Source organism: Miniopterus natalensis, chromosome 14 (genome assembly GCF_054644295.1).
Source record: "Miniopterus natalensis isolate mMinNat1 chromosome 14, mMinNat1.hap1, whole genome shotgun sequence".
In the NCBI taxonomy this organism is placed as follows: Eukaryota; Metazoa; Chordata; class Mammalia; order Chiroptera; family Miniopteridae; genus Miniopterus; species Miniopterus natalensis.
In genome coordinates, this window is record NC_142094.1 from 30061628 (window position 1) to 30088502 (window position 26875).

At 39.5% G+C, this 26875-nt stretch overlaps 1 protein-coding gene across 3 annotated transcripts in view; it reads right to left on the reverse strand.

Annotated features, from left to right (window-relative positions):
* Positions 1–13408: 13408 nt before the first annotated feature.
* Positions 13409–26875, reverse strand: part of BICC1 (BicC family RNA binding protein 1) — a 228807-nt gene continuing 215340 nt past the window's right edge. For 2 of the 3 annotated variants that reach the window (XM_087824412.1, XM_087824411.1), the window contains exons 18-21: positions 25527–25683; positions 22222–22382; positions 18950–19049; positions 13409–13807 (exon numbers count right to left, since the gene is read on the reverse strand). In XM_087824412.1, the coding sequence (XP_087680538.1) occupies positions 13677–13807; positions 18950–19049; positions 22222–22382; positions 25527–25683 (549 nt within the window). In that variant the 3' untranslated portion in view covers positions 13409–13676. Of the gene's footprint in view, positions 13808–16191; positions 16271–18949; positions 19050–22221; positions 22383–25526; positions 25684–26875 lie in introns of all 3 variants that reach the window. The other variant, XM_087824413.1, reaches the window with a different exon arrangement.

Genomic DNA, 26875 nt, shown 5'->3' on the forward strand with positions numbered 1-26875 from the left:
TGATACTCCACAGCATTTTCACTGTATTTTACAAATGTATTAGCCTGAAATACATTGAAAAAAACTGGCTTTTTATCCTACGTGGTTTGAGAAAGACGGGTATATCTGCACCCCCTAGATTTAATTGTTTTAAACAAACAGGCAGAAATACAGAATACTGAAAAAAGAGAGCATAAAAATGTTGCTTCTAAATTATTTCTTTAACTCTTTAACTGGCTTCTCTGTTAACTTGTCATTGCCTTGAAAGCAGTGTGACAGGAAGTAATGGATCCATGTTTCCCACCTACACTTCCTAATACATATTCTAGGCTTAGAAAGATCCGTGCGAGACGAACATTACCCTTATTCCTACCGTGCTCTTTTTCTAATGCAATTCTATGTTCTCTGATATTTTTTTACTTCTTTAAAGACACCTCTTCATATTGGAACACCTGATTTAAATTATATCATATGACAGGTAATATATTCCCCTTGTCCTCACATATTTCTGATGGAAATATTTAAGGTAGTTTTATGCTTTGAAAAGTCTCTGAATATATAAAGAAAGTAATGGGATGGAACTTCCCCTCCTCACTTAGGAATTTAACTCAGATTTGTGAAACCCCAGGTAGCACAACTTTTCAGTGAGGGCCTTTTCCAACTCACAGGAAGAATTTACGCCGAATAACTTCATTTGGCGATTCCTAACATCAGTTTAAGAATCTGGCAAAGAGGGGGGAAAATAGGAAGTGTCACCCACCCACATCACCAAACTTAAAAAGCTGGAAAACTTTATTCATAGTGACTTTGTATCAAATTGCGTCAGCACTTTGGACAAAGAATCAATTGTGTTTCAGTGAAAAATTGTTTGAACATAAATTGTTTTCTAGATGTTCTTTTAATGTCTAGTTCCCACAGAGTCTCTATTAGGGATTAAGAAATACTGAGCACAGTGAATTCAGAGTCATTTGTTTTTTCTGGCCTTGGGAAGGGGAAAAAAAAAAAGGCCACACACAACAAATTATTGAGCTACTCTTTTTCCCCCCTTATGTTACGCATCCAAACATTCTATTATGGAGTTGAAACATTTCAATTACTGTAATTCTTTCCTAAAGGTTCTGGTTCCCACACTGAAATTCTGCCTCCGAAGTCAGATTCAAAATCCAGTTCCCCAGATCTGTTCCAAAACACATTCGTGGCCTAACCCTTGAGAAATAGAACTTCAGGATTGAATCAAGGTATTTTAAAAAGCAACAAAAATGTGAAATCCCTTAATGAAGTGTTTTTGAAGTGTCCTGGCCACGTCCGTAGGAACAGTCAAATACTATCTAACTCAGCTAACTTTTTAAAGTGGAAAACAACTAAACTTAGTACAAATATAGGCAAACGTCTCCTTCCAAAAGAAAATAAAAGATCACTATACACAAAGAAATTGGTATTAAATTCCAAGGAATGAAAGTGGGAGAAATTAGGCAAAACCAGGGGGTAGGACTGAGGTGACTTTAGGGGGAAATAACGCCACCTGGAAGTAATGTATACTCCCTGGGAACATGACAATTAGACACAAAATACATAGCTGCTCATCTTTCCACCCCTATGGAGAACCCAGTTATCAATACTCTGGTGAGTCAGAGAGTTAAAAGAATCACAATGAAAAGCAATCAAATACAGTACAGAATTGTGCACAAAGCGTGAGGCCCTTGACCTTCACCTTCGGGAAAGTTCTGATTTCCACTTTATCAGCCTGCAGGCAGGTCCGGGAGGCTGGAATTGACAGTTCTCGTGACTAACACTCTGGCACAGGACACGGGCCCTCCTTTTGATGAGAAGTCAGATGAATGCAGGAGGATCCCCATGAGCACAGGAACACACGCAGTGAAAGGACACCCGGAGTCAACAGTAGCTGCTATTGATTCAGGGCTCGCTGTGCGCCAGGTACTATGTGGGATAATTTACACATGGCCTCTAATTACCCTTTCAACCATTCTGGGAGGTGGGCATTACTCCCATTTTACAAATGAGGACTCTGAGGCGCAGATCATTCTTCTGAGGTTTAAACACAAGATCATGTTTGTCAAAATACAAAGTCTAACCTCGTCACCTCCAGGCTAGATTACCTGAAAGTTATCCGAAAGGCTGTTCAAGGTGAGGAAAGAAAGCTGATATACGTGGAGGATTGGATTGTCAGAGAAAACAGAATCATGGCCCCTGGCAACTTCTGGAATTATATGACATTGAATAAACATCAGCTTATTATAAAAATTAGGTTAAATGCACTTTAACATATTTGATTACATGTAATTAATAAGTACTCAAGACAGGCCAGACTCTGAGCTAATTTAATAACGTATACTAGTATTTACATGAACAAGAGAGTGATATTCCCTTAGAAACAGTCATCTAAAAGGACACCATTTATTTCATTGTTGAGTGGCTTTTGGGGAGTCTACTTTTGGAATCAACTTCCAAGTATTACCACATTCTTCCCCCCCCCCCGTTTTATTGAGATATAATTGACATACATCACTATGTACATTTAAGGGGTACAGCTTGATGGTTTAACATACATATATTGTGAAATGATTATGTGATCAGTTTAGTTAGCACCCATCATCTCCTACAGATTCAATTAAGAGCCTCGCCTCCCCTAAAAAAAAGTGTGTGTGTGCGTGCGTGCATGTGTAATGAGAACTCAGGATGTACTCTCTTAATGACTGTCATCCGTCCTGCAGCAGTGCTAACTATAGCCATCACGTTGTGCATTAATCTCTAGTACTTATTTATGTTACAAGTGGAAGTTTCTACCTTTCAACCACCTTCCTCCAATTCCCACTCCCCCTCCTTAGCCCCTACTTCACCACTGGTAAACACAAATCTGATCTCTTTTTCTATGAGTTTGGTTTTGTCTTTGTGGGCTTTTTTTGAAATTAGATTCTGCATATGAGTGAGATTATACAGTATTTGTCTTTGACTTATTTTACTTCATATAGTACTCTCAAGGTCCATCCATGTTGTCACAAAGGACAGGAGTTCCTCATCGTTTATGGCTGAATAATATATTCCACTTTAGGTAAATACCAAGATTTAATTTTTTTTTTAATTTTTCAATTACAGTTGACATAAAACATTACATTAGTTTCAGGTGTACAACATATTGATTATACATTTATAATCAGTAAATGTCAGTAAGCCTAGCACCCATGTGACACCACACATAGTTATTACAGTATTGCTGATTGTATTCCTTCATATGCGGTAATTTACATCCCCACGACTCTTTAGTTATAGGACTTCTAGTCTTCAGATGGTTCTCATTTTGGCTGTTCTATAATTTAGTTGTAATTTTCATGGGGCTGCAGGAGGAGGTGAACACAGCATCTACCAGCTCAGCCATCTTGACCGGCCAGAAGCTCACAACTTTATTCATTTATCCACTGATCGACACTTCGGTTGTTTCCGTGTCGTAACTATTATAAATAATGCTGCTACAAACATGAGGATGCAGATATCTTTTTGTGTGTTTTCATTTCCTCTGGATATTTTCCAAAAAGTGAAATTGCTATATGATACAGTCATTTAACTTTCTCAGGTCCCCCCAACTGTTTTTCATAGTGGCTGAACCAGCTTCCAATGCCACCAGTAAAGCATGAAGGTTCCCGTTTCTCCACTTCCTCACTTCATTCGTTACTTCTTGTCATGTTCATGATGGTGGTGTAACTGGCAGGAGGTGGTATCTCATTGTGATTTTAATTTGCATTTCCCTAATGACAAGTGATGTTGAGCATCTTTTTAGTCTCTGTTGGCTATTCCTGTATCTTCTTTGGAAGAAATGGCTATTCAGGTCTTTTGTCCCATTTTAATTGGATTATTTCTTTTTTTGCTATTGAGTTGTATGAGTTCCCTATATATTTTGGATATTAACCCTCACTCAGAAATATGGTTTGCAAATATTTTTTTTTCCTTTTCAATTGTTTCTTTTGTTCTGCAGAAGCTTTTTTAGTTGGATGTAGTCCCATCAATTTTTATTTTTTCCTTTCAGAATCATATCCAAAAAAACCTCTGCCAAGCCCATGTCAAGGAACTTTTTTCCTGTTTTCTTCTGGGAGTTTAATAGCTTCAGGCCTTACATTTAAGTCTTTAGTCCATTTGGAGTTAATAGTGTAGTGGTGTATTATAGAGATCTCATTTTCTTCTTTTTTTAAAATATCCTTTTACTGATTTCAGGGAGGAAGGGAGAGGGAGAGATAGAAACATCAATGATGAGAGAGTCACTGATTGGCTGCCTCCCACACAACCCCCACTGGGGATCAAGCCTGCAACCTAGGATATGCCCTGACCGGGAATCGACTCAAGATCTCCTGGATCATAGGTTGATGCTCAACTGCTGAGCCACACCGGCCAGGCTAGTTTTATTCTTTATTTTTTAAAATACTCACTCAAGGATGTTTTTCCATTGCTTTTCAGAGAGAGTGGGAGAGAAAAGGAGAGAGGGAGAGAGAGAAACATCCATGTGAGAGAGACACATCAATTGGTTGCCTCCCCTACATGCCTCGATCAGGCCCAGGGATTGAGCCTGCAACCTGAGGTTTGCACCATTGGCTGTAATCGAACCCAGGACCCTTCAGTCTGCAGGCTGACACTCTAACCACTGAGCCAAACTGGCTAGGGCTAGGGCTAGTTTTATTCTTTTAGAATATCCAACTGCCCCAGCACCATTTATGAAAGAGACCGTATTTTCTCCATTGAGTATTCTTGGTTCCCCTCTCAAATATTTGTTGATATTATATCCTTGGATTGATTTCAGGACTCTCCGTTCTGTTCCACTAATTTGTCTGTTTTTGTGCCAGAACCATACTTTTTTTTATTACTATAGCTTTATAATATAGCTAGGAATCATGAAGTGTGATGCCATTTTGTTCTTTTTGGGGGTTGCTTTGGCGGTTCCATATAAACTTGAGGATTGTTTTTTCTACTGCAAAAAAATACCATTGGGATCTTAATAAGGATTGCATTGAATCTATAGATGGCTTTTGGTAGTATTGACATTTTAACAACCATCTCTTCCAGTTCTTGAACATGGGATACTATTTCATTTATTGGTGTCGTCTTTGATTTCTTTCATCAGCGTCTTGTAGTTTTCAGAGTAAAGATCTTTCACCTCCTTGGTTAAGTTTACTTGGTATTTTATTGTTTTTGGTGCTATTGTAAATGGGGTTGTTTTCTTTCTTTTTCAGATAATTTGTTAGTGTATAGAAATGCTAATTTTTGTATATTAATTTTGTTTAATGCAACTTTACTGAATTCATTACTTAAATTTTAACAGTTCCTTTTGCTAGATTCTTTAGAATTTTTTTAAGTATAAAATCATGCCATCTGCAATTAGACAGTTTTACTTCTTTCTTTCCAACTCTCATGCCCCTTTATGTCTGTTTCTTACCAAATTGTTCTGGTGAGGGCTTCCAATCCTATGTTAAAAGAGTGGTGAGAGTGGACACCCTTGTCTTGCTCCTTTATATAGAGGGAAAGCTTTCAACCTTTTATTAAGTACGTTAACTGTGGGCTTCTTATATATGGCCTTTATTATGTTGAGGTAAGCGTCTTATATACCTAACTTGTGTTGGTTTTTGTTTTTTATCATGAAGTGATATTGGATTATGTCAAATGCTTTTTCTGCTTCAATTGAGATACTATTTTTCTTTCATTCTATTAATGTATTACATTGATTGATTTGTGCGTGCTGAACATCCTTGCATCCAGTTGACTGTGGTGAGTGATCTCTTCTAATTTGGTGCTGAATTTGGTTTGCTAGTGTTTTGTTGAGAATTTTTGCATCTATATTCATCAAGAATATTGCTCTGTAGTTTTGTGGTAGTGCCCTTTTCTGGCTTTAGTATCAGGGTAATGCTCACCTCATAAAATGAGTCTGGGCGTGTTCCCTACTCTTCAGTTTTCTGAAAGAGTTTGAGAAGGATTGGCACTAATTTTTCTTTAATGTCTGGTAGAATTCACCATTAAAGCCATCTGATCCTGGGCTTTTCTTCATTGGGAGATGTTTTATTACCAATTAAATCTCCTTTGGCATAACTGGTCTATTCATACTTTCTATTTCTTCCTGTTTTGGTCTTGGTAGTTTGTATATTTCTAAGAATTTTTTCATTTCTTTAAGGTTGTCCAGTTTGTTGGAATAGTGGCCTCTTATGATGCTTTGCATTTCTGTTATGTCCATTGTAATGTCTCCTTTTTCATATATAACTGTTGATTTGGGTCCTCTCTTTTTCTTGGTTAGTCTAACTAAAGGTTTGTCAATCCTTAGAGTGTGGGTAATCTTTTCTAGTTTTCCTGTTCTTTTTCATTTATTTTCTATAATCTTCATTATTTCCTTCCTTCTGCAAATGTTGGGCTCAATTTAGTCTTTTCTTGTTCCTTAGTGCATAGAATTAGGTTGTTTGAGATCTTTTTTTTACTTCTTAATTTAGGCACTTATTGCTATAAACTTCCCTCTTTGAACTGCTTTTGCTCCATCTCATAAATTTTGGTATGTTTTATTTCCATTTTTGTTTGTCTTAAGATACTTTTAATTTCCCCTTTATTCATTGATCCATTGTTCAGGTCCATGTGTTTGTGAATTTTCCAATTTTCATTTTATTTCTAGTTTCATACAGTTGTGGTCAGAGAAGATATTTGTATGATTTCAGTCTTCTTGCTAAGACTTTTTTGTGGTTTAACGAACGGTCTTTCCTAGAAATGTTCCAAGTGCACTTGAGAAGAATGTATATTCTGCTGCTGTTGGATAGAATGTTATATATACGTCTGGCAGTTCATTGTCCCCAACTATTATTCCATTGCTGTTTACTTCTTCTTTTACCTGTTAGTTTTTGCTTTCATATTATGGTACTCTCACTTTGGACACATAGATATTTACAATTGTTATATCTTTTTTGATGCATTGACCTCTTTATTCTTATTTAATGACCTTCTTTGTTTCTTAACATTTTTTAAAGTCTGTTCTGTCTCATAAGTACAGTTATCTGTGCTTTTTTGGAGTTGCCATTTGCTGAAATATTGTCATCCCTTCACTCTCAGTGTGTGTGTATCCTTAAGAATAAAGTTAGTTTCTCACAGGCAGCATATCACTGGGTCTTGTTTTAATCATTCAGCCATTCTGTGTCTTTTGAAGAACTTACATTTATGTTTAAAGTAATTATTGATAAGTAATAACTTACTGTTGTCATTTTAAAATTTGTTTTCTGGTTTTGCAGATCCACTGTTGCCTGTTTATTATCCTGTTGTCTTTGTGTTTTGATGTCCTGTGGTATTAGTATACTTTGACTTCTTTATCATGTTCTTTTGCGTAATTACTACAGGTTTTTCTCTTGAGGTTACATAAAATATCTTGAAATTTTAACACGTTATTTTAAATTAATAACTTCAATAGAATTCCTAAGCTTTACACTTTTACTTCTCCCTCGCACTTTAGGTTACTGATGTTACAATTTACGTATTTTTAGATGATGTAATTAATATGAGATTATTATAGTTATGATTTTTACATTTGTTTTTTAACTATTAAACTAGATGTGGTAAGGTGGTGCTTAATTCACTTACCAATGAGACTTTGACTACATATTTACCATTACCTGTGTTTTATACTACCTCATGTTTTTATGTTAATTAGCATCCTTTTATTTCCACTCAAAGAATTCCCCAAGCATTTCTTGTAAGGCAGGTGATGAATTCCCTCAGCTTTTGTTTGTTGGGGAGTCTTTATCCCTCCTCCTTCGTTTCTGAAGGGCAGCTCCAATGGGTATAGTATTCTCGGTTGACGGTTTTGGGGTTTTTTTCTTCTCTCAATATTTTGAATATGTTATCCCATTCTCTTCTGGCCTGAAGAGTTTGTTGAGAAATCTACCAATAGTTTTATGAGGGTTCTCTTGAATGAAACCTCTCTCCTGTTGCTGCTTTAAATATTATTTGTCTGACTTTTGATGGTTTAATTATGTGTTGTGGTGTAACCCTATTTGAGTTTAACCTACCTGGGGTGTTTTAGTCCTCTTAGACCTGGATGTCTTCTTCTCTCCCCAGGTTTGGGGAGTTTTCAGCCATTGTTGCTTTAATTATACTTTCTCTTCCCTTCTTTTTCTTTTCCTTCTGGAATTTCCATAACGCAAATATTATTTCTTTTCATTGTGCCCCATAAGTCCCATCTTCCTGGTCTCCGACTCTTCTGCATGGCTGAATCTGCTTCTGAAGTTCTCTATTAAATTCTTCAGCTCAGTTACTATATTTTTCAGTGCTAGGATTTCACTGTTTTTGCCCAATGGTTTCTTTTTTGAACTTGTTTTCTTCATGAATTGTTTTCCTTATTTTGTTTGTGTCAGAGTTTGTGTTTTTGTAGTTCACTGAAATTCTTTAACAGAATTATTCTGTATTTTTTCCTGAGAATTCATAGATCTCTGTGTTCGTTAGGATGTTATTAATGCTTTATTAATTTCCTTTGGTGGTATCATATTTACCTCATTTTTCATTATCCTTAATTCTTTATGTGGTGTCCATGCATGTGAATAATTCATCTCCTCTTCCACAGTATGCAGGTTCACTTTGGCAGAGGCAGTCCTTCAATATTCAGCTCAGTTTGGGCTTTCTGGATGGGTTTGCTGGTAATGTCTCTCGGCAGGTGGGGCCTGCTCTTAGGGTGTATTTTTGGACAAGGCAACTGTTTGAGCTCTGTTGTCCGGGGTGGAGGGGGGGGCACTGACTGAGAAAAGTTGGATGAGACTGCTGGCTTGGTTCGCTGCCCATGTGAGGTTGTAGGAAGGGCTCTTAAGTTGCCTAGGTTCTCTGGTCAGGTTTACTAGATAATCAGGACTGAGTATTATCCTCAGAAGCAGGTAGGGCTTTGAATTAGCTTTCCTACCTTGGCAGGGCCGTAGGTTGGGACCCAGGATCTGCATGGCTTGTTGTTTGGGGATTCAAATTGGTTAAGAGTATACACTGAATTCCCTGGCCAGGTGAGGCCACTGGTTTGGATCTGCAGATGGGGAAAGCCACAGGGTATACTCTCCCTTCAAGACCACTGTAAGCATGGTTATTGGAGGGTCCATGCAGCTTCTTATGTGTTCTGGCTGGGTGAGCTGAAGGCCATATTCAGCAGTGAGTGGGACTATGAATTTACTTCCCTGCCTAGTGCAGCAGAAGTATCTCCAAGACCACTCAGGCTCTTTATTTAGTAGTTGACTCAAGCTGACCTATGCCTCAAGTTCCTTGGCTGAACAGAGGTACTGGCTTTATTCTGGGAACAATCACTTATGCAATTCCATATCTTGGCCTGAGCACTACTGGATTATGAAGCAGCTTCTAGGTTCTAGCCAGCCCTTCCATCAGATAGGGCCTAGGGCCATGCTCCTACCTGGGCGGAACTAGGAGGGCCCACTACAGCTAACTCCCAAATTTTCCCAAATGTGCTTTTTGTCAGGAGGGGGAAAGGAGCCATGCTCTGCAGAAGGTGGGGCTCTGACTCATCCTTTCTCTGTGGGCATGGGAAGACCAGACTCTAGGGCCTGCAAAACTCATTTGAAGACCCAAATCAAGAGACCTGCATGATGCTATTTTCCCAAGTGAGACTGCACCACCGACTTGATTCTGCAGAAGAGCAAAGCTGCTGGGTACTGCTTGGTTTCTGTGGGAAGGAGATCTGTCTGCAGAGATTCAAGTGCTAGCTATTGGATAGCCCTTCCCCCCTTTTCGGCAGTCAAATTCCCAGTGGTGGAGCCCTGCAGGTTCTTCTGTGACCCCCAGGAGTAAAACCAGAGTATATGGGCTCCCATGAAGCGACCCACAATGCTGGAGGTGCTGGATGTCACCCCGGGCTCTTTTCCCACGGGAGGAACTGTAGGCTCAGGGGACACCTCTCTGCATGGTGCTGTGGGCCTGGGGGAGGGGCAGTGCAGTCAGCCTGATGCATTCCTCTTACCTTTCTACTGCAGCTGTTGGAGCAGGAGGTCACTGCAGCCTCACTCCCATGTTCTAAGATTCTCTCAGTGGTGTTTTGTCCATGACAGTTGTTAGTTCTTTTTGTGAGGGGGAATGAAATCAGGAATAACCTATGTCACCATCTTGGTGACATCACTCTGACTGCGTCCTTGGAATAGCCTCAATGGCAGGCAGAAAACTCGTGTGTTCAAGGTGAACCTGATTTCTAAATACTGTGAAGTCACATCTAAGAAGTATAATTATAAAGCTGTGAGTCATAACCCTTTTGGCGACACATTCTTTTTGTGAATGGGATTAAACCTATGGAACCTAGAAAAGGGAGGGATGCTAGGTGAGAGGAGTATTTTGCATTTGAAAGCACAGGCCCAGATGAGTACTTTCAAGAGTTTTGTCAAACTTTTTGTCAAAAGTTTCCTCAGAGTGCTGTACACACATGGAGACTATTGAAGAGGGGGGACAGTCCATCTTCCAGTCCCCCTTCACCAGCCCCACCTCTCTCCATTTTGAATGTAAGCTTAGGGAGGGCAAGGGTTTAGGTTTCACTCATTGCTGTTCCTAGAACAGCTCCTGGTACTTACTAAGCCCTAATGAGTGAGTGAATGGATGATAATTTAATATTGGGTTCCCAGGTAAGATTTCAGTTATTAAACGAACTCTCGTGCTAGAAACAATTTTTAGGAACCAATTCAAATGGAGAGATTTCTGGGTGTGTAGTGAGTGGTTAGGTTTTCTTTGGAGATTTAGACAAATCTCAGGATTAGTAACACGGTTATCAATCCTGTTCAAGAATGAGTTCAGACAGAACCTCAGGGCAAGGCACAGTGAGCACTCAGTGTGGCAGCACAGCAGTCAGTCTCTGAAATGGGAACCTGCCTGGGTAGAGAAGCCCGGCATCCCTTCGACAAGAGCTCCTCTACTGATGGACAGGGCTCTCAAAGCGGACACACATTGACCCTTTATAAAAGAAAGAATAAAACCTGCTCCATAATATTATTCTTTCTGTATGTACCTATGGTGGCCATAATAACAATGATTGATTACTGGTCCTGGATTCACTGGCTAAAATACAGTGTCTTAGCTTCTGGGTGAAACGAAGATGTCAACACAAAACACGGGACCGAAAGCACATGCTCAGTTCCAGTGCAGAAACATCTTTCAGTTGTGCCGAAAATAGCCACATAAAAACAAAAGAGTTTTCTTAGGAAACAAAGGCATAGAATTTGTGTAAAGACATTTTAAAAAAGGCATTTCATCTAGCAAGGGCAATACAAAGGGGTTATATAAATTTATTTTTCATATAACAATTGATTAGTTTAGAAAAATTCCCATTTTCAATGTTTAATTCCATCTTTTAAAAAAAAAAATCACTAAGGACAAAAACCCACACAAAAATACAATCTGTATCTGTTCTATATTTACAGATAATTGGTCACTATTAAGGCACAGATTGATTAAAAGCTACCGTTTATTCAAATAATCCAATTATTTTGTGCATCATATAACACTGACAACTGTGTACTGTAGTGTCATATTCCCTTTCTTGTATCAAGAGAAAGTGAGAAAAGTAATTTCCAGTGTTTTTATTTATTTTTAACCACCCTATTTAATCTAGTTTAATTGGGACAGTTTCCCCTTTGGCGTAAAGCACTGTTCTTAAAACCTCCATCGGCTTAATACTGTAAATTCATTCCATCTTCCTCATGTTGCAAATGCACGGTAGAAGGCCGGGAAAAGAGCTCCCAATGCTTTTTATTTGGGAAAGTCTTATTAAAGAAATATTAAAATTTAGAGCACTGAGTGGTTGAACAGGAGACAAATCTGGAATTCTTGTGCTGAATGTGTAGCATGATGTGTTTGTACAGCCACAAAAGATGAAGAGGTCCACGTGACGACGTGTGACATGTGCACAGGATGATTCCATTGTACTTGCCAAGGAAGCCACACGTCCTTAAGCAGGTACGGTTTAATTTAGGAATGGGCATCCCCTCAGTGCCCCTATAATTGATCATTTTATGACAGGTCCATCATCTATGCCTTCAAAGTAACCAATACCATTTTTTAAAGTGAAAATTTTTCTGTGTGCAAAATTTCTCTTCAATTCTTGTTATTTCATAGTAAGACTTAGCCATGGAAAAATGTCAGGCAAGTATTTCTGATTCTGCATTTGTATGAAAGTCCCCAATTGTTATGCATGTTTAATGCCTTTTGCTAAGAGCATGCAACAGTGGTTTATGTCCATGTAGAAATCTTGAATAATGAACATAAATAAATCATTACAGTACAGGTAATTCACAACATTTCCCATGGGAAAGTTTTCCAACAAATTAATACACTTGGAAATATATTGCTTTGAAAAAAGAGAGGCACTTAGTGATGTTCTTCATGAATTGAAAACCCTTCATAAATCCACAATAAGATGTCTGAAAAGACCTAGGAAACAATGTTGCCTGATTTCTTGGACTTTCACAGTATATGATTGTAACAATGAGTCTGGCCACTTAGAAAATAGTCATTTTTCCCCCTCACTTTACAAACTGTCACCCTGGAGACTTAAATAAAGCCTTTCTGTTCTCAGCAAACGGAAGTCTACTTCAAGCAGACGTATATGGTTTAAGGAAAGCCCTTTGACCATATGGAGCACAGCTAATGTGTACATGGTAAGAACAGTAATCTATCTTTCCTCCTAATGGCAACAGTGCTGTCTTGTCAGATGATTATTTGTCTTTTTTAAATAAAGTGACAATCTAGGGCTCCAGTTATTGAATGCCGTCCATTCTCTACCATAAATCTCTAGTAGATATCAATTTAATCAATTATGTACTGTATGCTTATAATATCTAAAAATAAAAAGTTTGATATAAATAAGTGTCCTTTAGTGGCAGTATACTAAAAATAGCCCTTTGCCTTTAGACAACCATTAAAATCATTTTAGCAATATAGGCAGCAGCTAAATATGATAACTGCAAAGGGTTAATATTGCAAAGTCCATTTGGTCTTTCTTTGCACCTGTTACAGTGAACTAGGTTCTCTGCTAATTGTTTCTAGGATGCTGACATCAACGAGCAGAACTGGTCCAGAACCAAGTGGAGTCACTTACATTTCCCAAAGTCACAGGATACTCTGCACAAAGACTAATAATCCAGTACCATTTCAAATACAAATTTAACGCAGTCAGAAAAATGTGACTAAATCTGATTTGTACCATTACATCAGGTGACATAAAAATGGAGAGAAAGAGAGATCATTTCCACAGGACAAGAAATTAGAAAGTGTAAAGTGCTGGAAGACCTCAATAATTATTTTAAAGCAGTACCAGAAAATCCCACTTTGATTACTTTTTTAAAAAATCCCCAAATACTAAAACAAAACAAGCAAACAATAAACTTCAATGTTTTCTGGCATCCCAGATGTCAAATCATCCTTCATTCTAAGTAAAAAAAAAAAACAAAAAAACAAAAACAAAAAAATCAGTGCATATGTTATATAGGTAAATAAAAACAGGAAATAAAGCCCTACCCTCATATTGCAAATTCTGTCCAATTACCGTTTTTTTTAAAAAAAAGTAATCCACATGTGGTGTTCTGAATGATGGCGCAGAACATCTCTCTTTTCTTCCTTTTTGGCACAAAATTCAGGTGCGGATAAGATGCTTTGGTCCTGATACCAGACCCCGGAGTGCTAAGGACGGTGCGCGGGGCAGGGGCCCGCTACCAGCGGCCGCTGGCGCTCGCAATGTCCGCGTGGTACTGGCGGGGCAGCCGCCCGCTCGCGCCGCCTTCCAGGAAAGAGGTGCGTGCGCCCGGCGGTTCGAAAAGCTTTCTTCGGTTTTTATTGAGCTCTAGAGAGAGGGAGAGAAGTGTTAGCAGCTCGGTGGAGAAACCCATAACCTACGGGACATGGAGGCTTGGGGGACAGGAGGAGTCACGTGTGGTAGCAAAGGAGAACCTTTCGTTGACGCCAGGACGTTTCTGAAATGCTAGGACGTCTGCCATTCAGGGTGACATGCCGGTAGCTGAGAGAGCCAAGGACAACAAATAGTTGTTACTGCCGTTTGTAAACTACCTGGGGGATGCGCCGCTCTCAGAACCCTCTGAGCTCTGCCTACGCAACTTAAACAGTGTGACTGTCCCAGATGTCACTGCGGAGGCAAAGGGAGGGTGCCATCCCAGCTGGCGAAAGGCACAGGAAAGGATGTATTTCCAGTGGCACAGAAGGTTATTACAGCTGCTGAACTCACCCATGTCAAACAGAGCAATCATTAAATTGTTCACGTCAGACATGAAAAGACCACACGTCTAAACAGGAGGCCGGGAGCACAGTGAGGTGCTGGGCCCCAGCCCCGGGCTCCACCGACTCGTGGTCCTGCGCTCCGTGAGTCCGAAGGAGCTATGTGAGCCTATCAGCAGGTTTCCCTGAACAAAATTTTAACTTAATAAAAACAGCAACCATTTAGGAAATAAGTACAGTTGAAAACAACCAATACTTGAATCTAAAATTTCAGGAAAAATCCAAGATGCTCAATTTTAAAGAAACCAGAGCACTTAGAAAACAGTATTTCTCCAACTAAAAATGATTAACCGGAAAGGGAAAAAGTTAACTGAAGCAGCCTACCTCGTTTATGACTGTGCAGCCAGTCCATTCCCATGTCCCCACCCCAACACACATACATACAAAAATTCTCAAATCAACCAGTGGAACTCTTGCTGAACTCATACAAGGGAACAAAGCTGTCAGGCTCTGGAAATTAGGGTTCTGATAGCCGCCAAATGCAAATATCTTCAAATGTATTCAATTAAAATAGAGGGGTTATATACTTAATGTGCTTAAACTGTCTTCTTAGGGGGGCAGGGTGGAGCCAGTAGTGACTGAGCACCTTACATTGGCACAGTACTCAGTACTTTTCCACCTCACACAGATGCCCTGCCCTTTTGAATTCTGAAGTTGCACTGCAAGCTGTGGTCTGCTGCAGAAATGCTGAGACTGAGGACACAGACCCATGCTGCACGAGGTCACAGGTGGCCAAAGAGAGCCATATGGCCAGAAGTGCTCCGGTCTCCCGAGTTCTGGAAAATGGACCAACCCTAACATTTCACCTCACTGCCTTCCAAAACGTAAGTGTCTGCCCCACAGGTGATGCAAGAATGGAGACACCTCTTTCTTGTTCACATTTAGGTCTCAGGGCAAAAGAAAAATAAGTGATTCATTAGAGCTTACATAACAAGCCCTTTATATTTGTTTTGTTCTATTTAAGTCCGCCATAAGGGGTAGATAATATTACCATTCTCCATTTTATAGATAAGAAAGTTGAGTTTTAAAAATAGTCTAAATAAGTTGTCCACACAGCAGTTAGGTGACAAGCTGTGGCCCTGCCTGACAAAAAGGTCCACACCTTGGGCTGCAGGGATTCATCCAGTGGTGGAGAAGACCAACCAAACCATCAGGAACACGAATTTGAGAAATTGGTAGCTCCAAGTATGCCAGAGAGCAGTGCTTTACTTCACAGTTCACTGTACCAATATTTTTAAAATAGAAAAATGTAGCTTAAAAACCTTAAAGAAGCAAGGAAGATGCCTTTACAAGCAAAAGACACATGCAGGCATGCTTATAGATGGCTACTGTTCCAAGTGCCCGCAGAAAAGCAGAAGCTATGGCATTCCTAGTAAAGGTTGAAACACATTTATCTTGTTTAAAAAAACAGACAACAGAAATCAAGATGGAATTTAATATATTTAAAGGCAATCGTAGGAGAGTTAAGAATAAATGAATCCTCAAGTACACAGCCTGGAGACAGTTTTATCTACAAGTTAACACACTTTGGCCTTCATTTTCTCATGGGGGAAAAACCCACACATCGGGACATACATTCCCATACTGTACTCCCCTATCACATAGAACATGTCCAACCGAGCACGTGAAAACAATTGGGCCAGTGAAGAAGACAACGTTTTTAATAGACATTTAACACTTTATTCTGAAAGGTCGTATCAACTAGATTTTGAAAGAATAAAATGATCATGAAGTCGGCCATTCCCTAAAGAGTGTAATTTCTAAGAGATTTCCAAACTCGAAGCACAGAGATAAACTGTCCGGAGAGATTAGCAAGGATCAGGTCCTACTGAAGAGACTTTAGCTTTTGTTGCTGTTTTTTAAATTACAAACTCGCTCCTCTGATTTTTGTTTTGTTTTCAGTAGGCCTAAGGGATAATTTGGGAAAATACCAACCTTTTTCTTTGAAATTCCAAGGTTCACACAATCCTGGCAGCTCTCAGGATCTTGTTGCGGATCTGAACAGAGTCACAAACTAAAAGAATAGGTCGGGAAATGTTAGATCTACCTGAGGCCGTGGCGGGAAGCCTGTCAACAGGACACTAACTTCCTTTCGGCCCTGTACATTTAGTTAACTACTTACTAAATACTCTGAGAAAAGTTAAAATTTTCAAAAGATCATGGATTTGGAAAAAAATCATTTTTTCTCTGGTCCATTTCTACAAGAGATAAATTTCATCTCCTATTACACTAAAATACATGCCTTCTGGCCCAAAATTAAAAACAGAACCAAGCCTTACACTGAAGGAACTCTGATTGCAAGTTAAAATAAAACTCCACAAAATTTTAAAAAGGAATTATAACCAAACTCTGTAACCACAAGACCAATGTAAGTCCAGGCTGCCCAGCTATCCTGCATCTACCTGGAAATGGGATGTTCGGAGACTAAAAATGAATGTGTCTGTTATCAGGTGAGCTGAACTGAAAAAAGAAGCTTTTTGATAAGGGCTTCTCAATAAAAACTTACTTGCAGAGAAAACAATTTACCAGGTTCAAACAAATGCACTCAACAAAGTAAGGCGAAATCATTCCTAAAATAGTCAAATACATCCTGCCATGCAGAGCATTTGTAAGGCACCACAGGCAAATTCTAATTCCCTTTAAAAGCAAGGACCTGTGAACCCCACGGAGAGAGGCCTGCCACAGAAGTATATAACCTCAACAGAACCACACTTAAGAGGATGATTGGAGAAAAAAAAAATTTTTCTAAGAGGATTCAAAATCCCTGCTGTTTCCTACTCTACTCCCCCAAACCCACCTGGAAAACATCACAAATGTGTTCCAAGTAAAGATGCTAACAATCCATCTGGAACCTGTGAAGGTATTTAGAGAGATCTGCTTGTTGCTGGAAGCCTCACAGAGTGTGGAATTGGGTTGGTGCACAGAGAACGAACTTAACTTTCATTACACTGTCACCGACATCCCATGACTCTCTAGAGAAAGATTATGGAGTCTGGAACACACACTTCTATAAACGTGTTGGCCCACAGGCATATTTTAATAACATAAGCATGGTGATTGTGTGAGTTAATCAAATTTCAGGTAGTATAAATTTCATTTGCAAATTAATAAAGAATGTGAAAACATATAAAGTTAATGTAGTTCTAGGAATATCACTGAGGGTTGAGCTTTAGGGTAAACAAGTTAAAAAAACACACAAACTATCCTATTGCCAAAGACAGTAAAAAAGACAAAAACAAAGGGGCCCCTGCTATTCACATATACTGTAAAAACTGATGCTACACCACGTGGGAGGACAGACATAAAAATAGAAGGTAACCTCACATGATCATCTATCCCAACCATCTTCATGGTCTGTAAACTCGCCCAAGGACTCGTGAGTTGGCAGAGGCAGAGCCCAAATCTCCTTGTTTGAATACAGTGTTCCTTGCACCATATCAAGCTGATCTTACCAGCAAAGAAGAAAAAGCATCTGCCCTGTGGAGCTCCCTTTATGCAGCCGCTTGGGCACACAGAGTGGAGAAGACCTCCACCTGATGTGTGCAGAACCGCATTTATCCGAGGAAACCAACAGGCTGCTCAATGGCTGAATTTCCACCCCTATTTCAAAGCTGCTCTGCTTATGTCTGCTTCAGGTGTTAGGTCTATGGTAAGATTTCCTGTGGGGAAGTGGGTAGGGGGTGTAATCTGCTGCTAAAACAAAATGGAAAACCACTGAGTTTTAAATTTCATTTGCTGCTCTGATTAGTGAATGCTATTTGGAAAGGATTTTCACCAGGTGGATGCTACTGCTGGCCTCAGAAAGGCACAGCCTGCAACTTCAGTGTTCTGAAAAAGCAAAGCCATTTCCTCACCACACCTGACCCTTAGCGTCTATCCTTTTGGGAGACTGGCACACATAAATCTTACACTCATGAACTTCATCAGAAAGTTTTCAAAAAGTAACCCTAATTTCGGGCCCCCAATTTCTTCCTCATATTTCTCTAAAAACCTTTTGAAGGTACATTGTTATGTATCTGCCAGCTCCTGAGTCATCTGGCTCAATTTCTTTCAAATAGGAGGTACCCAGTAAATATGTATAGAGCATTTTGTAATACACACAATATGAAACCAGTGCACACAGAAGGCAGTCTGCGAGACAGACAACATCATTTTCCTCCATTCTGTGGCTACTTTCAGGATCCTACACCCTTCTGGGACTCTCAAATTCTATTAAAATTTTAGGAGAAATTAAAAGCATTAAAACAAGTAATACTGCCAGGTTCCAGCTATCCCAAGGAGCATTCTTTATTCCTCTGGTGCAATGACCCCTGTTGGTAACAAGGACACATGCACTTGGGACATGACAGCCAATCCAGAATAATTACTCATTAACCCAATGAGCATTGCTTAACATAACCACAAAAAAAGAGAATTACACTGCTCCCCCAGTCTCATGTTCTACAAAGGGCAATTTTGGTTAGATCTTTCTGAAGGAATCTGTTTTAAGGAATGACATTGTCATGCAAGGTTTTCAGGCAATGTCTTGAAGGGGAGGGGCGGGGTTCATCTGTCACAGTGTTAGCGGGAAAACACTCTGAAACCGCAACCACCAAGGTGCTGGCGTAGTAGGCAAGTGGTAAATGGGTAGAACCAGCCCCTCCGGCTGAGGTTATTCAGATTTCAAAATATGAGTATGAGCACTTATATTCACCTGAGATGGCAAGCAGCATTTTCCTCCTGGCACCAAAAGTAGTAATTCCTAGCTCCTTCAGATCCTGGTCTGTGAGAGTGAGGAATGTCTGAAGATCGATCTGCGGGTGAAAAAGTAATCTGTAACCAATACAAGTATTTATTTTCTGCCTCACAGTAGGTTCAACTCATTGTTACACCTATTTTATTAATTATGCTCTGCTTACTTCCAAAAAAGAACGATGGTGTCACAAACTTAAGGCAATGAAACAAAAGTGATTCTTTTAGCAGCAGACTTAGTCTAAGCCAGTGATTTACCACCCTTGAGATTAAAACTTAGGTATGAGCATCCTGGCAGCCCGGACAAAAAGGGAAATACAAATTGTACTTTTGTGTGTGTGTGAACTGATAAAAGGAAGAACACATACCTGTCCAGGCGAGAGAAAATATTTCTTAGCTTTGAATTCTCAATTGGTTAAGTATATCTCTATAAAAAGAAACTAGATGGTATCTTCTACTGTGTTCTACATATGAATGATAGAATTCCCAGACTACATCCGACTCATGACTCACTTGGTTGAGCCTGGCAGACTGTCTCTGAAAGTGGCACACAAGAGTGTTTCCAGGAACAGTATAATTATACTCTTTGGCATCAGCAGCAAAGTGTGGAGGGCAGTTGCCCAAGGATCTCACCCTTCCTCTGAAGACAGTGTGGAAGAACAGAAAGGCAATGGGCTTTGAAGCCAGAGATGAGTTCCTGTTCTGACTCTCACAAGACTTCTGTGTGTACATAGGTTGATTATAGTGTAGCTTGCAGTGCTGTTGTGGGCATTAAATATGATTGTAGATATAAAGCAATGGGCTCAACAAGGGGATAAAATAATGGGCAGCTATGGCTGGTAATAATGTATATGGACATATCTGGGAAAGTTGCTAAATAATCCTCACAAGGTTAGTTAATGGGTGGTTCTTATTAAGTCATTATCTGAATATTAGAAAATATCCTAAATGAAGGAAGCAGTACCAAATTTCAACACATCTGAAAATGGCAATATATGCTTTTCATTCAATTATAAGAAATTAATCTGAAATTTTCTGTTTTGATTTAGAAGTTACATCCAGATCTTGTAAAACCTTTTCATTTATCATTCATCACAGGTCTAAAGCTATATTTTTAGAGATTCTATTTAATGGAGACTCTATTTTAGGCATCCTCAAATTCTTCTTAAGGGGCCAGACAGTAAATATTTTAGGCTTTGTGGGCCATATTGTCTCTGTTGCAACTACTCAGCTCTGCTGTCTGAGCTCAAAAGCAACCACAGACAATATGTAAATGAATAAGTGTAGCTGTGTTCCAATAAAACTATTTACAAAATCAGGTAGCAGATCTGCAGGCTGTAGTCTGCTGACCCCTGCTCTAGTTAATAAATATAAGATAAAGCCACCCTGGCTTTATATTATCATATTTTCTTCCTTTTTGAATTAACTAGATAAAAAGTACCTATAATAAATTTATTTCTATGCTTCTTCAAATAGAAAATAATATAGATTAAAAAGAAACCCATAATATTATTGAATAATATCTAATCTCTTACTTGGAGACCTTCTGTTTCTGGACAAGTTAAAATACCTCTGCCCTTGAACTTCTCAATCAGCCACCCTCATCTAACCAGCAGGACTAAATAAAATACTAAATAAAAGCAATTCCTTAATGCACTGATGATGAAAATGTTACTCAACTTACAAAAACCTTGGTTAAATGAACACTAATTTAGATGTAGGGAAAAGAAACCAAAATTAATACCGGGGAGTCCAATATACATATAATAACCTTTCATTGGTATAAAAAACAAAAAAGTTCAATCAAATTTAAGTTATGGAGCCTTGGGCAATACCTTAAGTTTATGATACAGAGTACCTAACAAATTCTAGATTCTTCATTCACTAATACATATCTGAGAATTATTGACTTAATTACTTTATCTTAAAGAACACCTACAGTAAACCAGTATCAAGCTCGAATCAAATAGATGCATTTCTAGAAGTGCTCTAACTCTGTTGCATTGGGTTAGCTGTGTCCTGGTTCAATGACAACATTATCAGAAAGAATCACGTTCTATTCTTTACGCCAGCGCATAATAGCCATGGCTGACCAGTTAGACCAAAATCCACAGTGGGGATGGTTCAGAAGACATCTTATTTCTGCCTCAGTTTAGACAAAACCCAAACATTAAATTAATGAACAAATGACTGGTCAGTCTCTGTGACTGCCACCTGCTAAGATGCCCCTTTATAGTCATTCTGGAAATTACTTTACCCCTTTACCATGTATGGTCCTATTTATTTATTCTTATATTTTTCTACTTATTTTTTGCCTAAAATATTTTCTAGTAATTTGTTGAATAAGAATCCATGGGAAACTTTTAACAGGAGAAAATCAAATTTAATTACATACATAAAAATATGAGACTCACAGGGAGTCATGCGATTGAAGCTTATACGCCATCCTGAGCTAAGGAGATATGTGTTAAAATGCCTATATATTCCTCACATCTGACAAAGTATATATGTTATGGGATTCTTGTTTGAAAATACATAATTCCATTTACAAAAATTATAGGAAATGTAAACTAGTGTATAATGACAGAAAGCAGATGAATTGTTGCGACAATGCACAGAAGAACTGAACTAGCAAGGGACAGGAAAGAATCTGCGGTGTGTGATCGCTATGTTCTTTATCTTGGTTGTGGTGACATAGCCACTGCTGCACATATATGTCAAAAGTTACCAATGTCTACCTTTAAATATGTGCAGTTTATTGTATGTCAGCTATATCTTAAAAAAATATTAACATATATAAAGAATACGTTATATTCTGTGAGAAAACACTTCAGTAACATGACTAGGATGGGTCTGAAACAACCACACATTTATTTAAGATACCGTTATGTAAGTGCCACAAATAAAGATAACACATTAAAGCATGGAATCGTATTCAATACAGACCTGTAGCTGACCTTTTGACCTTATGAACCAATACACTGTTTAGCTAAAACTGGTGAAGGTGTTTTTGTGAACACCATTTTCTGTGTTTCTACTATCCCATGTTTATTAGTTGCACTAAATAAACAGGAAATGAGATCATGTTTTTCTTAGCAGCCAAAACAAGCTATGAGCCTTGAATAAATGCTCAGCGAAAGCAGTCATAGGTCAGTGAGTGATTTCAATCCAGAAGTCGCCATACACAGAACCCAAACAAAGATTCAGGGAAAAAGTGAATAAATAATGACTGACCTCTTGTTGCTGGAAGACGTCTGTGTATTTGCCCAGACCCAGTTTGCTGAAGAGCTCGGGGAGGTCAGAGCCTTTGAAAGAGCTGTTTAGGTTACAGCCGTTGCTTCCTGTCAGCGAGGAAATGCAGTCCATGTAATTGCTACTGCTGAGATAGTGTTCCGCTGAAGGGCAAACAGAGACAGGCTTGAAGTGCAAATGCCCAGAGAGAACAAGGTTTAATTAAAAGTTTTAGTCCCTCAGATATTTCAACTTCATTGTCAGGATGAATAGAACAGTCGCTGCAGCAACAGAGCAATCCTTTACGGAGTGCAACACTGGCTTTTCATTAACGAAATGCTGGTTATTGCTTTCAGAGAGGCTCTTGCCATTTAAAAGGTTACACTTGGGAGGCAGCAATTCAGCAACAATGCCTCTGCAGTTAATAATCATTAATTTTCTCACGGAGCTTTCAGAAACACTGGCTCTTTATAATTGACTGCATGTGAATTAAATGAGCAATTGGGAGAGGAGGATCCTTAGGACACAATTAAGGTATGGAAAGTTAATGGAAGTCCAGGCTCCTTTTGGATGGCAGGATGGCTCTGTCTCCACTTCTGCGCTCACCTGCAGTCAAAGGAATTCTAAGATGTTGCACCACATAAATCTCCTCTACAAAAATATAATTGGGCCATAAGCTCATAAAATAGAGTGCTTCCAAAATCAAGAGCATCATGAAGTGAGATAAGAATGATGCTGGAGTTCTCGGATTTAATTTATGATGGAAACAAATCTGCCTTTTGAGAAAAATTCTAAGACAGCAATGCTGAGCTTTGCCTTGGCTCTGTGGCTGATTTAATAGGCAAAGATTTCTCCACTCTGTCTGTGGTTCTCAGGCCCAGTGACATGCACAGCTGAGCGATGGACTGGTGAGCTATGCCAAGTACTTGACCAAATATTTAAACACTCTTCAAGATCTGTTTTGGATATGCTAGCAGAGCTGTGCAGCCATTCCTACATCCCGTACCAACAACTGGCTCTTGTCCATGTGGGAATTCAATCCTCTTACACCAAAGATGAGCTTCACAAGGGATTCCCAGGGAGAGGAAGGAGGCCACTCGCCTAGCCAGTCAGATCCATCTAAGCTCCTCTGGGATCAGTGCATTCACCAAGTCTAAGAATCTTGTTCTGCACTGTTTTGGGTGCAACTAAGTACTTTCTTCAGTTGTCCTCAATTGGGAGATGAAAAGTCCTTTATATATCTCGAGTGGAAGGAATCTTCTTGATAAGGGTTCTCTTTCTCTTAAAAAGATATTTTTTTATCTCTTGTAGTGAGAACATGTACAAGAAAGGATCCAGGACCAAGCCCTAAAGGCCTTCAGCCCTGGACCACTCCACCATTTGAAGGTAAGGCCCCAGTGTCATCAAAAAAAAGACTGAGACGGAGTGACCAGTGAGGTACTGGCTCAAGGGTGATACAAAGCAGAATATGATGGGCACACTGGAGTGGCGAATGGACTTCACAACATGGCAGGCTGACCATGTAATTTATTGTCCAAATGATTTACTATCAAAAAAGTAAATATAAGTGGGAGTTATTGAGAGTTAACACTGCAACTGGTATAAATAGGGATGCCTGGGGAAAATCACTGACAAGGGTGTCAAAAAAATTATTCAAAACTGTGCTGTTCAGTATGGTAGCCATTGCCCATATGTGACTATTGGCAATTAAAATGTTTTATAAGTGTGAAATACACATGAGATTTTAAAGACTTAGTACAAAAAAGAATGTAAAATATTGCAAAAAATGTCTTTATATAGATTACATGGTTAAAGAATATTTGCATATTTGGGTTAAGCAAATACATTAATAAAATTAGAAAAAAAACATGTGCTAAAATAAAGTATTCTTAGTAATGTTTATTAATGTACATAACTTTCTTTACATATCTTAATTACTTAGAGATTTTGTATTCTCTCTTAAACTCCCTAGTCTCTTAAAGCATCTGACAAAAGAAAAACAACAGTGCTTCTTCAATGGTTCCTTTTCATTGATGAAAATGTAGGGACATTTTGTCCCTAATCCTAAACTTCAGTGCAGCTAGTTTACAGTCGATTTTAATTACCCAGCATTCAGTGAAGGGGAAGGAGATACAGACAGAAAAGGAGAGGCACAGAACTAATTTATACTGGGCTACGGAACAGAGATCGCTCCCAGCCCTAGACCTGCTCTGGGTACCAGCCCACCTCAGCTCCACCTCAGCTCCATCTCCATCTCCATCTCCATCTCCTGTCAACAGTGGAGGATCCAGCTCCAACAGATGGGAAGTGTCCCAGCTACTGCAGACAGTACGCTCGGGAATGAACGAGTTGACTGGGCTCTCTTACTTAGACTGGGCTGACACCACAATGGTCTTTTCAAATCTGAGACTCCTGACAGCATGACCAACTGACTCCCTTGAGTGTCTAAGATGCTCTTTTAGAATGCCTTTCTTTAAGGAGTCTTCAAATACTCCAAGCTATGTGTTTCAGGACTCCAAACTTGTCCAAAACTCTGGAAAAGGGCATTTATTGTGATTACTATTTTCAATCCTTGTCTGTTTACCTTTTTATACAGTCCAGAAAAGTGGGTGCTGTTACAAAACCAGTGGACTCATGCTGAGTTAACCAAATCTGTTCAAAGCCAGAACCCTTATGCTTTAAACATAAATTAAATTTATGTCCATTCATCTACATCTTGTTGATTTAAAATATCAAATGCTGCTTTTCACCTTAAGTAGCTACCCACTGAGCAGACTTTCTTCTCATGTCCAAGATGCTAATTTGATCACATTCTGCTCAACATCTTCATGTCCCTGTCTTTGTATGATGGGAAAAAGCATTTTCTGAATGTGTGTGTGTGCATGATGCATTCATACAATAAGCATTTACTGAATACCTATTAGGTGTCACACACTGTTAGATATCTGGGAAGAAATAACAAAGCACAGCCCGACAGAATGCCTGGCATGTGTGCATTTAAGTGTGCGCTGAATGAATAAATATGGTCCCTGGCTATGGAGCTCAGATTCTATAGGAAGAGACAGTTACGTAAACATGTAATTTACACTTCAGCATGGCAAGTGCTAGAGTAAAAGAATATACAAAATGTGGTGAAAGCCAAAAACCACCCGGTCTGCTTCACCAGGAAAAATAAGGAGGGCTTCACGGAGGAGGTGGCAAGTGAGTTACAACTAACACCTGAAGACATGGAGTCCAGAATTCATACTTGAACATCACCCTCAACCAAATAAACAAATTTCAAAGTATGATTGAAAGTCAAAGCTCACTTGATTTGTTTTGTTTACGCTTGGGGCTGCCAATGGACGCTGCAAATTCACTATGGCTCGCGGGTCCGATTCCATTTCGTTCTCTCCAGTTATCAGATTCGCTTCCACTTCCCAAGTGCTCACGACTGTTGGACCTCGAGAGGGACATCGATGAGCCCTGTAAGCAATCAAAGCCAGATAAGGACACGTTTAATAAGGTGGGTTTCCTGGGGCGGGCGGGGAGAAGAATCCCCATTAGAATCACCGCCGTCTACTTCAATTGCTAACCACTGCAGTCGCCCACGAATGCTGATTCTCGGGAAGAGGCTGTGGGGCCTGTCTGTATCCTTTGTCTTCCAGCCACCAAGGACTTGGTAATACACACAGTGAAGAACTGTCCTTCATCAGGAAGGTGCCCAGCAGAGTTCTGAGAGTCCTCGGTATAAAGACTTAACTCCTGTAAGAATCTGTAAGATTCTCTGCCTTGTATCACACAAGAAGGACCAGGAATGGGTGGACCCAATGTCTGGACAGAGTCAGGTCCCAGGCTAATCAAGTCGGAGAGGGGAGAGCGATCTGGTATTTCTCCGGTGCTGGCCTCATCTACATAGGATCTCTCCAGCAAATTACAAATACCTGGAAAATCTTACCTAATTTCATTTCCCCAAATCAAAATCATAAGATCTCACAGTGTGCACTGAATTTGCATGTACTCATTCCTTATTTATGTAATCACCATGTTACAGACACCTTACTTTGCACTACATCTAGAGATTAAAGTCAAGATTCTCTGGTTTTCAGAGTTTTATGTTAGCTGGGGAATTCCAAGAGAATCCTTGACTGTTTGCTTCCATAATCTCACTGAACTCAGTCTCATGGCACCGTCACCACAGCCGGCCACGCCCTCCTTTCACGCTCCCCTCTTCAGGGCATCAGGACACCACAGTCCCCAGGTTTTCCACCTGCCTCACTGTAGCTTTGGAGGTTCTTCCTCCCCTTTTCCACTACAAATGTCTTATTACCCTGGGCTTGATCCTAGCCTGCCTTCTCTTCTTTCTCCACCCTCTAATTCAGTAATCTCAACCTCTTTCAAGGCTTAACAACATCCATGGCTCCCAAGTTTTACCTCCGGATTTGACTTTCCTGTTCAAATTTAGTATCACAGAGTTGCCAATCTGACACCTCCACGTTACTGTCTCACAGACATTTTAAGTTTAGAGTGCTCAAAATCGAACTGTATACCTGTCCCCACCAGCTACACCCACACCTACTCCTCTCTTAGAATTTCTACATCACGGTAAGTGACTCTCCCATTCACTCAGTTGCTCAAGTCACCCTCAGGCCTCCTACCTTCACCACAACCAATCCAT